This window comes from Salmo trutta, chromosome 32 (assembly GCF_901001165.1).
Source record: "Salmo trutta chromosome 32, fSalTru1.1, whole genome shotgun sequence".
Classification (NCBI taxonomy): domain Eukaryota; kingdom Metazoa; phylum Chordata; class Actinopteri; order Salmoniformes; family Salmonidae; genus Salmo; species Salmo trutta.
Window position 1 is genome coordinate 13281156 of NC_042988.1, and position 13308 is coordinate 13294463.

Sequence of the window (13308 nt, forward strand, 5' to 3'; positions counted from 1 at the left end):
ATCTATAAGTCTTTGCTAGGTAAAGCCCCAGCTTATCTCAGCTCACTGGTCACCATAGCGGCACCCACCCGTAGCACGTGCTCCAGCAGGTATATTTCACTGGTCACCCCTAAAGTCTGTTCCTCCTTAGGCCATCTTTCCTTCCAGTTCTCTGCTGCCAATAACTGGAACGAACTGCAAAAATCATTGAAGCTGGAGACTCATATCTCCCTTACTAACTTTAAGCACCAGCTGTCAGAGCAGCTCACAGATCACTGCACCTGTACATAGCCCATCTGTAAATAGCCCATCCAACTACCTCATCCCATACTGTTATTTATTTTATTTATTTTGACTCTTTGCACCCCAGTATCTCTACTTGCACATTCATCTTCTGCACATCTATCACTCCAGTGTTTAATTGCTATATTGTAATTATCTCTTCACTATGGCCTATTTCTTGCCATGCCTACCTTATCTTACCTCATTTGCACACACTGTATATAGACTTGTTCTATTGTATTATTGACTGTATGTTTGTTTATTCCATGTGTAACTGTGTTGTTGTTTGTGTCGCACTGCTTTGCTTTATCTTGGCCAGGTCGCAGTTGTAAATGAGAATGTGTTCTCAACTAGCCTACCTGGTTAAATAAACTATATAAGGAATAGGCTTCCATTTGGGATGCAACCTTAGATAATTACATGGGTTTCCAAAGCACACATTTGTAGCTCTTGTTCATTCAGTTGTCATTCCCAGCCACCAATAACCAGCAGATGTTTTGGACATCCAGTGTCCACTGGGTTTCTCAATTAACGCTGAGTAATTATTGCCCCGCTCAGTTTTTACATTAGAAGAAGGCTGTATTTATTTTTCTATTGACAAGTGTGAGTGAGGGAGAGGTTTGTGAAGCTGGGGTGTGTCAAAGGCTGTGTCGCAATGCATTGCTGTGATAGGGTGGTACCTGGCTGTGAGGAATCTGTTACAGGTCGGTACGTGCACATGCACAGATGCCGAACCCACATCTTTCCCAGACCTGCAGTGATACCAGTAGCAATGTTTCATTTGAGCTCCCTCATCATGTCAGAGCACAAAACACAGTACTACGGAATGTGCTATGAGTATTGTAGAGCTGGCTGTATGGATAGCATTTGTTACAACAGTCTCATTGGCACAAATCCCTGACTTTTTTATCTAAAATATGTTCTTCCATAGTATTTGATGTAATAGAACTGGCAGCAGCCAGCATAACACCAATAAATACAGGAAAAGTCAAAACTATTACATTGGTATGCAGTATTTCCTGTTCTTCGTTCTTTTCTCGGCTGCTCTCGTTCAAAAGTATGCCTCATTTTCTGTGTTCCGTGCCACACCTGTGTTTGTGCACGGACACGCAAAAGTGTAATCGGAGTAGGCGTGACTTCAGCCAATTCCTCCTCTCCTCCACCAGTCTGGGGAAACACGAACCTACTCTACTCTGCCTGACACAACTGGAGTTTTCTGCACTTAGAAGGTAAATATCTTTACATTGTCTTCATCATAATTCACATCTTCTGCCTGCTACAATATTTAGCAAGCGATGCATTGGGATCAGAACGGTTTGTTTGCTACCTTGCCTAGACTTTTAGAAACATGCATCTGCCTGCAAACCGTTCTGAGGTTCAAGTTTGAAGGGAAGATTAAAGAGATTTTTAATGAATGTTATTTTGATTGTGTTGGCAAAGCTACTCTCATGAGAGAAATATTATGTCTTCAGCTGTCATTATCTTTACACTCCAGACGTACTCTGTTTCCACACATCTAAATAACACTATACAGCTTTTTTTCCCTCTAACTCGCTCAGACCAGCCAAGATGCCAGAGAACGCAGAGGCCGTTTCAGCCACTCTAACCACCAACAGGAACTGTACTATAGAGCTCACCAATGTCACCACCGGTTACTGTCTCATCAACCCCAAGTATGTTGGCATTCAATACTCTAATCTCCTTACATTTCATACACTATACCACTATGGAAATTAAATTACTTAACCAAATAACAAACCAGCTGACCATCCCCAGATTGTCATTTGTCTGTTACTTTTCGGTGGAATTTCTCCGAGTAAATATATTTTATGTCAGGCTTCTCTTGGATGGGTGGTTTTCATGTGTAACGTGGCTTTGAGTACATCCACCTATCCATCATGAGTTGACACAATGTGGCTCATTGCACACTGCACACTGGCTCACTCTGTGTTGCTTACGAATCCATAGCAGCACTCACACTCCATCCATCAGCACAGAGTGGCTGGACAGAAAGAAAGAATAGTGAAATGACTAAAAGTAGAGGGACAGTGATCGTAGAAGTTAAAAAGTGTATTTTCACACAACTTTAAGTCCAGTTGTAAGGTTTTGCATTTTATCAGCAACATGAATGTTCAGATAATTAATTAGAGCTTTAATGACACCCCATTCCCATTACTACCCCCCAGGGTGTATATGTCCAGTGGTTACTGTTACCACCCACCCCAGCCCACCGTCCGCACCACCAAGACAGAGGTGTGCTCCTTCACCAAGGATGACGACACAGCCACGGGCGCTGTGGGGGTCCTGACCTACGACCTTTTCCACATGCAGAGCCGTGTGTGCTCAGAACGCATGGCCATCATGTTCTCCGTGCCCTATGACTACAACTTCTACAAGAACTGGCTGGGGGTGGGCGTCTTCGAGGTGGCACGTGCCTGCGACAAGCAACTGTACAACCACATGTACAAGGAGAAGGACTTCAGCAAGTTTGCCCGATCAGAGGCCAGTGGGTCAGGGGTGGAGTACAAGGCCCAACACGTAGACCTGAGGGCCACTATGTCCAATGTTGGAAAGTCCATCATTAAGGTGGAGCTCTATGATAAAATGGGGTAGCTGAGCTATTTTACCAACTCACAGCAGGGAACGAGTTTATATTGATACATAATCATGTACTAAATATAATAATGAACGAATCAACCAACTTAGGTGGTTAATGTGATCCAATGAATAAATCTTTATCAACTGGAAGATATTACTGTCTAATTGTTCACAATACTTGATTCTGTGTCTTTTTCTGCACCTGTACATGTTTGTTTTAATAAAATGTTTAACAATGAATTGGTGTAAGATGTTTTAGTGATAACCTTTAACATGTACTTACACAGCCGATCTACTGAACAGTTTCATGTATCATTAATATTTACCATTAAGAATAAATGGTTATACATTGAATTCAGTTTCCAAGAACTGTCAGTTTTCAATGAATCATAAAGAGACTTTATACTAGCCATAATACAATAATGCAATGTGATTCAGTGACTATTGGCTCAGAATTGATCATTATCCTGTCAGGGTTCATATGGTTCTTGGTCTCTTGCCGTGTCCAACGCCCTATAGAACTGCACCATATAAGAGATGACCGTAGCTTCAGGGGTGCATGTATTTACTTGTTCAGCTTATTCAGTGCCTCTGTTGCACAATGCCATTGCAACGAATCACCCAATTCCTCCAAGTCAGTCAAGCATCCAGCCACACATAATCTATCATGAGAAACAGAGTATACTGTAGAGGGACTGCTCCCTGCTACATAACGGGCCTTTATCCACCAGGAACCATCTATTGTTCTGGTCTGCCAGCTCCAACCCAGATTAGGGTGTGGTACGGACTCGTTCCCACAGAGCTAGACAACATAATGTTGTTGGGGGGGGGGGGGGGGGGGGGGTTCTGAGCGTGTCTGTAGTGAAACGTGAAACTGTTTCCTGGACTGAAAAAAAAAGGTCCCTCCTTTCAGGTGCGTTTTTACTAAACTAAACTCTAGAGCTGAGAGAACACGCTGAGAAAAGTCTTTCACAGGTAAGATATTACTCCTTTTACTTTTACAGGTAAGATATTACTCCTTTTACTTTCACAGGTAAGATATTACTCCTTTTACTTTTACAGGTAAGATATTACTCCTTTTACTTTTACAGGTAAGATATTACTCCTTTTACTTTTACAGGTAAGATATTACTCCTATTACTTTTACAGGTAAGATATTACTCCTTTTACTTTTACAGGTAAGATATTACTCCTTTTACTTTTACAGGTAAGATATTACTCCTTTTACTTTTACAGGTAAGATATTACTCCTTTTACTTTTACAGGTAAGATATTACTCCTATTACTTTTACAGGTAAGATATTACTCCTTTTACTTTTACAGGTAAGATATTACTCCTTTTACTTTTACAGGTAAGATATTACTCCTTTTACTTTTACAGGTAAGATATTACTCCTTTTACTTTTACAGGTAAGATATTACTCCTTTTACTTTTACAGGTAAGATATTACTCCTTTTACTTTTACAGGTAAGATATTACTCCTTTTACTTTCACAGGTAAGATATTACTCCTTTTACTTTTACAGGTAAGATATTACTCCTTTTACTTTTACAGGTAAGAGATATTACTCCTATTACTTTTACAGGTAAGATATTACTCCTTTTACTTTTACAGGTAAGATATTACTCCTTTTACTTTTACAGGTAAGATATTACTCCTTTTACTTTTACAGGTAAGATATTACTCCTATTACTTTTACAGGTAAGATATTACTCCTTTTACTTTTACAGGTAAGATATTACTCCTTTTACTTTCACAGGTAAGATATTACTCCTTTTACTTTCACAGGTAAGATATTACTCCTTTTACTTTTACAGGTAAGATATTACTCCTTTTACTTTTACAGGTAAGATATTACTCCTATTACTTTTACAGGTAAGATATTACTCCTTTTACTTTTACAGGTAAGATATTACTCCTTTTACTTTTACAGGTAAGATATTACTCCTTTTCATGACCACTATGGGTATTATTGGAATAAGTAGAACTAGAGGTTATATAGGAATTGTAAGGGTGACAGTATTCCACCTACATTTGATCCCTTCCCATGATCATTTTTAACGCAAATCTTATTTCCATTTGGTTCTCCCCTGGTAACCATTGATATGATGACAATTTATAGATTCATTATTGGGCATATGTGAATCTATTAGTGCAGTTTACATGTGAGACATCCGTTTGATTTGTGTCCGTTTCCCTGCAAATGAAAGTGGAGATGATTTTCTCTAGGTTTCCCCTCTCTAAACGGGTTATTGCACGATTACTTAGTAGTGTAATTAAAGAGCCAGGCTTCCTAATGAGCCGAGCAGAGTGAGCAGCCATTCAGTTATTGTTGAGAACTGCTTTGAAATATTCCTTATTACACACAGGCTCTCAGGCTTTTCTTACATCTCCCATTCTAAACTCGCTGTTTAAAACTTGTGCGTGTCGTGTGTCATCAGGCAAACGGCGGAGGAGAGAGGCAAAACAGAGGAGAAGAAATTGCTTTTGAAATTTTAAACGTTTGCTACTGTATTTGATTCTGAGAAAAAACCTTGCGACACTGAGCAGGGCGTGTTGTACCGAAGAGTGAATGTTTTCAGAGGGAAACTTACAGTAACTGTATACTACAGTACGTTTTTGGATGGAATTGGATCAGATATGAATACTGATCCTCTTGTATTCCAGGGGGTCAATCACAAATGTATTTCTGCACAGCAGTCTAACTGAAAGGCTTAACCCATCTAGTCTCTGTATTATAGAAATAAAGAGGTACATATCAGAACCACTCCAAAATGGCAGAGACAGCAGAGGCCGTGGTAGCTAACCTGAGCAGCAGGAGGAATGTCACAATTGAGATCACCAATCTCACAAACAACTACTGTCTCATAAACCCAAAGTGAGTACACATTTTCCCAAACTATTGTTATTGTCACACTGTACATTCAAGGAAATGTTGAAAGCGTAACGTTGTGCGTGTGTCCTCACTAGGGTATTCCTGGAGAGTGGGGATACCTACAACCCTCCCCAGCCCACAGTGCGACCCCTAAAGACCGAAGTCTGCACATTCAGCAAATCAAGCGCCAAGGCAACGGGCAGCTATGGCGTTCTGACCTATGACCTCTTTGAGAAGTCCCGGAACGACTACATCGAGACGGTGGCCCTCATGTTCGGTGTGCCCTGGGACTACAACGTCTACAAGAACTGGTTCGCTGTGGGCATCTTCAACAAGGGCCGAGCCTGTGATGAGTCACTGTATAAAGAGATGTACTATGAAAAGAACCAGAAAGGTTTCATAAGAGAAGAAGCCAATGGCTCAGGGATCAGCTATGAAGGGAACTACCTGGACATCAAGGTCACCATGTCCCCCATGGGCAGGGCCATCATGAAGGTGGAGGTATGGGACAAGCTGTTCACTCCCAGCCAGCAGGCCCACTAAGGGGAACCTCCAGTCTCCACCCTCTCCACCAGCACTACAGTATGTGTCGTACCTCTGTAACCAATCCATCCACCAATAGATATTACTATCCTGCCGTACTGCTACTGTTTGTATGTTTTGTTGCTGACATGTCTGAATTTCAAGACATTACCTTTCAGTAAATCTGCTTAAGATCACAGTTTAGTTTGTTTATGAATCCAGGCAGAAGCGATATCTGCTCTTTTCTGTAGAAGTCACTGTTCATCTCTCAGTAGCATCCTCTTTCAACTGGCATCTTCTCTAGAAATGTAAATCAAACAATGACTCACCGGAGGACGAGGGTGCATAGCTTACTTAACAACACATGGCCAGGAGCTGTCTCTGTCTGTATCTTCTTATGGCAATACTAGTATATGGAATAAATGTGGTTGTTTTACTAAAGCTATTTGTGTATGATGAGTTTCTCTCTATTGATTGAGCCTGGAAATATTATGCAACACTGCCCCTGAAGGAAAATTATTCTGGCCTTTAATGGATAGCTAATACTGATATGAAGTCTTCAGCTTCTGAATAACGTTATGCATTGCATACCATGTAGGTTATGTGCAGTGGTGGAAAAAGTAGTCAATTGTCATACTGGAGTAAAAGTAAAGATACCTTAATAGAAAATGACTCAAGAAAAAGTGAAAGTCATCCAGTAAAATACTAGAGTAAAAGTCTAAAAGTATTTGGTTTTAAATATACTTAAGTATCAAAAGTAAAAGTATAAATCATTTCAAATTCCTTATTTTAAGCAAACCAGATGGCACAATTTTCTTGTTTATTTTTTGACGGATAGCCAGGGGCACACTCCAACACTCGGACATAATTTACAAACAAAGCATTTGTGTTTAGTGAGTCCGCCAGATCAGAGGCAGTAAGGATGACCAGGGATGTTCTCTTGATAAGTGTGTGAATTGGACCATTTGTGAAGCGATTCAGGAAACTAGGCATATGTCACAAGTCACGACTTCACAGGAGAGCCGTTTGAACAAAGAACATTTTTTTTTTATCAAAATGTGTTTTTTGGCAGAAATGCCTTCTCGAACATGTGAACTTTTATGTGCCTTGATAACAAACTTGTATGCCATCTGTAAATATGAATAAAACTGTTAAATGACGAGCCTTGTTGGTTAAGCCACAGAAATGTTTCCCTGTCTAAATGTAATGAGTACTTTTTGGTGTCAGGTAAAATGTATGGAGTAAAAAGTACATAATTTACTTTAGGAATGTAGTGAAGTAAAAGTAGAAGTTGCTAAAAATATAAATAGTGACGTAAAATACAGATACCCAAAAAAACTACATAAGTAGTACTTTAAAGCATTTTTTACTTTACACCACTGGTTATAGATAAGGCTATATTACATTTTTAATCAAATCATTTTTTCATATATTTTCTTATACTTCAAGGGGTGTTAAAATTCTGTATCAAATAGGCAATTATCCTTGGTGTGACCTTCTTAAAACATATATACTCATATACTGTAGTTTAGTAGAACCCCCCCTGGCCCCGGCTTAAACAGGGCTTAGTCTGTAGAGGGTACCTGTGATCAGCTAAACTATAGTGTACCTGTAGCAAGATGAGTGACTCACAGAGCTGTTGTGAGTCAATGGCCATGCCTGGCACACCCTATTCCACCACAATATGTTTTCCTAAAATGTTTGAAGGCATAATGCACAGTTTGCATTAGAGTAACCCTTGAGAAGCACAACCATGTCAATATTAAACCTCTACTGAAAGCAAATGTAGCATTTGAAAGGCTCTTCAGAGGAACAGTAGGCCTGCCGACTGCTTCGGGGGCCTGGCGGAGGAGATGACAGCCAGTGAATAGGAAGTCTCTTCCCCCTAACAGCTATCATTCACTAAATACCAACACAGAGAAGAAACCACTATCACTTCAACTTACAGTCTAATTCTAATTCACTAGCCCTAAAAGCAGAGGCATGGGTATTTCTTGAAATGCATTCAGACCATCAACAATACTGCACCAGTCCCACAATGGGAGTGACTTACACACATGGAGTACACACTTATTATGCTAATAGTACTGCTACGTTTGGAGGGACGCAATCATTATTAACCTTGTGAAAATGAGGGTACTGCTAGGAGAGAACGCTGCAGAAGCTCTTAAATCACATCCCAGACAGATGTTATTGCGTTTCTAACAGCAAATCCATTTACAATTCCAACTCTGCATTTCAAACTCTGTTTCCCCCCGTGCGGTAGATTCCTTCTGCTTTAGCTGCGTTAACTGGTTACCGCCACAAAGAGGCCCTGATCAAAGGTTTCTCTTCCCGCTGTAGCATTTACATAATATAGAAGCATAAACTAACTCTATTTAGGCTCAATCTCAGAAGCATTCTTGAGTGGTGCATTGAAAGAGCGACAGGCACAGCCGCCTATAACAGATGGGGCCACTCGGCACACTAAGCAGGGCTTTTTGTCTGTTACATCTTTGAAAGAGGATAAACTCCCTCCTTTCACATTCTCCCTCTTTCAATCTCCCACATGTATTCACTCATACACCTGCATATACTTAAGCATGCTTTCATGTATTGTGTTGTATGTGATTGTGTTTTGGGTGCGTGCCTGCGTGTGTGCGTGACTACATTCGTGAGTCTGTTCGTTTGTGTGTGTGTGTGTGTGTGTGTGCGTGCATGCATGTGTGCGTGTGTGCGTGTGCTTGTGGGCGTGTGCGCGTGCGCACGTGTGTGTGTGTGTGTGTGTGTGTGTGTGTGTGTGTGTGTGTGTGTGTGTGTGTGTGTGTGTGTGTGTGTGTGTGTGTGTGTGTGTGTGTGTGTGTGTGTGTGTGTGTGTGAGTGCATAGACTAATACAATAGTAAGCTTGGCATTTAGTATATTTCTACAACAACAGCCAAAGCACAACAACATATACATAAGCCAGTATCACAGCAGTCATTTGGTAGTCAGCTAAAGTCCCTGCTGATTTCCTGTACTTTTACTCTTTGATTTGAAGAGAAGCAGTTGATTAGAGCTGAACATTCTCCTGTGTCTGGTGTTAAACATAATACTGGCAAGATAATAATGCACCTTCATCTGCTAAAACATTCCATGGTCTGAACTAACGTTACCAATTTATTGTGTTATCCCAGTGCTCTGTATTACTGTAAAGTGCTGAGAGCCATCTTTATCTGCTTTCAAAGACTGCCACCTAGAGGCTGTCCAAGGTAATGACTCACACTGCTCTACTGTACAACAGAATGTTAGGGAGCATTTATCTAACTAATACTGGGCACAATATATAGAGGTACTTCTAACTTGATGGTTAGCTGCCATTGAACAAAAATGAGGATAAAAGAGGAGGAGAAAGTTTAGAAATATCCCAAATGTCAGCACAATGAACCAAAATCTCATGATAACAGATTTCAAAGGACACAATATCCTCAAGACAGCCTTCATCAGAGAGGAGGAGGGCTGATGTCGTACTGAGAGTCAAGGGGTTCGAGTTGAGAGGTCAGCTCACCCAATGTCTCCTCCCTTCAGCAGACTGCGGTCTTGATGTCCAGCCGGGCCTGGTACTCCTGGGAGCTGCGCTCTGTGTCTGCCCTGATCTGGGTCAGCCGGCTCTCCAGATCTGTCACTGACGCCTGTAGGCTCATCATTATAGCTCCGTAGCAAGCTTCCATCTCCGCGAGGTTCCCCTCCGTAGAGCCTTCTACAAGGCCAGGGCCACAGACACACAGTGAGAACTGAGCTGAACTCTGATTCTTCTTTCCTTTTTGGTTAGGTCTGACTTGGACACTTTTTTTCTGGAGGTCATTTTGCATTTTATTTTCCAAATAGATGTATGTTCAATCCCTACAGCAGACAAGTAAGGGGCAAGAGTTGTGATGTCTTTAGCTGAAGTGATCCTTGGAACTGTAAAAATAATTTGTGGCTTGTTTTGAAACTCTTTAGGCCTATTTGTTCTGAGTAACATGATGCATGTTGTAATAGTAAATCATAGGGTCCAAACTGAGAGTTATAATGTGATAGGTAAATGAGAAACTAAAGTGCTTCTATCCAAGAAGTTCTAAGTCGGTTGTGTTGGGAATGCCACTTTACCACGGAGAGGGGACACTGCAGCTCCAGTTCCAGGTCTCTGGCGGTGGACTGGCCGCTCTTCAGCTCTACACTGGTGGTCTGCAGGACCTCAGTACTGGAGCTCACCTCCTGCTGCACCACTTCAGCCTGAGGGAACCGACACACACAGGTCAAAATCATTAACTCACGAATAAACATTATATATCAATATCATATAAAATATATGATATGAAAACATAATAATAAAAAGCATCAATACTGTTATTTCTTGAATAGAAATAATAATCTTGAAATGTTATGTATTCAGGTCCCTGTTGTCATACGTTGTGGTTGCATCCCAAATGCACCCTATTCCCTACATAGTGCACTACTTTTTACCAGAGTCTATGGGCCTTGGTCAAAAGTAGTGCACCCTACAGGAATAGGGTGCAATTTGGGATGTAATCTATGTCTGTGCGTTTGTCCCCTTGCCTTGTTCTTGAACCAGGCCCCGGTCTCTCTACGGCTCTTTGACACCAAGCCCTGGTACTGCTCTCTGATCTCAGTGATGACAGTGTACAAGTCCTGGGCCGGGGCCTTGTCCACCTCCACCTGCACCTGACCACTCATCGGGTCACGGAACCACATGGTCTTCTAGGAAACAACAACAACATCAACAACAACATTACAGTAGTATCAGCATAGGAGTTGGCAAGACAGCACAGACAGATCTGGGACCAGGCTACCCTACAGTACTAAGAGATCTACCTTCTTATGGTTCTTCTTGAGGTAAACCACCTCCTCCTTCAGGTCCTCCAGCTGCATCTCCAGGTCGCTCCTGGCCAGGGACATCACCCCCAGCATCCTCTTCAGCCCCCATGATGTCAGCCTCCACAGACTGGCGCAGGTCAAACTCACTCTCAAACCTTGTGGTTGACACTTAGTTTGGACTCCAGTTGATCAAATTATACTATAAATACATCTATGATAGCTGACATTTCAGCAATTGTAATGCTATGGAATAATGTTGTTTAATTCATTCCTGAAATATTCAGATCAATCTTGAGTAAAAAGTGTAACTAATTGCTAATAGCTTATATGTCAGACTCACTGGATTCTGAAGCCAGTTTGGTGTTATCCACCGTTAGGGCCAATTCAGCCACTACAGTGCTGGTTGCCAAGAACTTCACACAGAGAAATGTATCAGGTTTCAGGTTATATTATCTCATGCCACTGGAGACACCTTTCAATTTCATCATTAAATAGTTTGGCATGACACCAATGTTATTTTGCATATGTCACAATATGTAATGAATGCATCAGCGCTCAGTAAATGCAGAAACGAATTGCAGATACTCTAGTTAATCTTGTGCATTGTAAAGGCCTTGGCTGGCGGCTGCTGTAACCTGGGAGTTTAATGAATAAAGGCGACCAGCACTCACAAATTATATTAATGCCATGTACAGTAACACCACAAAATCTATCAGTATTTGTGAGTTTTCTCCATCTTAATTCATGCATGTTTTGGCCATCATAGTAAACCTACAAGGAACATACCTTGGAGCGGTGCTCGTCGATGGGTGCTGATGTCCCTGCTGTCGACCTTGACGTGGCTGAGCCCCCGCTCCCTGAACTGCAGCTCTGGCTTGGTGTTGGCCTCACCCAGGGTGGCTACCCTCTCCAGGTACGTACCCAGGCGCTCCTCTGCCTCCTCCAGCCCCACCATCCATGGAGAAGCCACCGAAGATCATCCCTCCACCACCTCAAGAGCCAAAGCCCCCACCCATGGAGCTGAATCGGCCCCCACCAGCAGAGGAGGAGGCTGTAGTGGAGGAGATGTGAATCCCCTTACCCCCGGTCCCTGTGTACACACTTCCAGACCTCCCGGAAATCATGGACATGCTCATATCAGAGCATGAGGAGTTGAAGTTCCCCATGGAGGCTCCTGAGCAAAGCCCAACTCCAATGAGAAGCTTCTGCCGCGAATGGAGAATGTGGCCATGATGACTTCAGAGAGCACAAGAAGCATGGTCTCTGGTGGGAGATGCACTGCAAGTGGTGTGCAGTTGTGGTCTCTCTGTGAAACACTGTTATTAATGGGCATGTGGAATGTGCTGACTGCGGTCTGCCTTGAGCCATCTCTGTATTTTCATGTTCACGATCACAGGGACTCTCGCTCTCTCTCTCTCTCTCTCTCTCTCTCTCTCTCTCTCTCAGACATACACTCTGACCCTGCTGGGATTATCTTTGTTTTTCCAGAGTCCATGTTAAAGGACTATGAAATAAAAACAAATCTGTTTCCCTTTGGTTGCTATGTGTTCTGCTAACTTGTCATATTGGGGATGAGTAACATCTCTTGTTGATGTGTTTGATACCATTCCACTGACACCATTCCAGATATTATTATGAGCCGTCCTCCCCTCAGCAGCCTCCACTGACACTACTGTACAACTGCAAACCGCAGTAACTGCACATTTGGTCAAAATTGAGTTAAGACCGAAATCAGGTTTTGTAGTATCTGTTTTATCTGGTGTCCTGGTTCAATTATCTTCAGTTTCAGAGAAAATACCGTAGAGTGTCAAATTTACAGTAGCTACAAAATCCAAAGTAAAAACCAAGGCAAACAGCAGTAACTTAAGTTACTGAGTGAAGTTACTGCACTCTGGGTTTGTTCCACTTTGTTTTGACTGCAGTTACTGCAGTTTGCCTATTCTATCGAGTTCAGGCCATCCCGATCATGACCCACACACGCCATGAGACAGTCAGTGATCCAGTTATTACCAGAATAAACAAGGCACAATCCCACAGACCAATTATGGCTGAACTCGCATTGAAATGCAAATACCCAGATAATGTATACATCGTTTGTGTTCTTGTACCTACCAATTCAGTCACAGATTTAGTTCCCTAATGCAATTGGTAACCTTAATTAATGTCATCATTTGCATATTGCATCAAAACACATGGTTGGATCTGTTTGGATGTGTT

The 13308-nt window shown here is 41.8% G+C and overlaps 2 protein-coding genes and 1 pseudogene across 3 annotated transcripts; 2 read left to right on the plus strand and 1 right to left on the minus strand.

Annotated features, from left to right (window-relative positions):
- Positions 1-1305: 1305 nt before the first annotated feature.
- Positions 1306-3099, plus strand: LOC115171129 (bryoporin). 2 transcript variants are annotated; one of them, XM_029727659.1, is made up of 3 exons: positions 1306-1490; positions 1821-1934; positions 2448-3099. In XM_029727659.1, exons 1-3 carry the CDS (start codon positions 1321-1323, stop codon positions 2872-2874), a joined length of 711 nt encoding a protein of 236 aa, XP_029583519.1. In that variant the 5' UTR covers positions 1306-1320; the 3' UTR covers positions 2875-3099. The 2 variants fall into 2 exon arrangements, with proteins under 2 accessions (XP_029583519.1, XP_029583520.1); XM_029727660.1 differs by having other exon boundaries at positions 1382-1490; positions 1796-1934.
- A 646-nt stretch (positions 3100-3745) lies between these two features.
- Positions 3746-6700, plus strand: LOC115171130 (DELTA-stichotoxin-Hcr4a). Its single transcript, XM_029727661.1, has 3 exons — positions 3746-3834; positions 5602-5738; positions 5831-6700. Exons 2-3 carry the CDS (start codon positions 5635-5637, stop codon positions 6276-6278), a joined length of 552 nt encoding a protein of 183 aa, XP_029583521.1. The 5' UTR covers positions 3746-3834; positions 5602-5634; the 3' UTR covers positions 6279-6700.
- A 3097-nt stretch (positions 6701-9797) lies between these two features.
- On the minus strand, positions 9798-12046 carry LOC115170669 (keratin, type I cytoskeletal 13-like; annotated as a pseudogene).
- Between the last annotated feature and the right edge of the window lie 1262 nt (positions 12047-13308).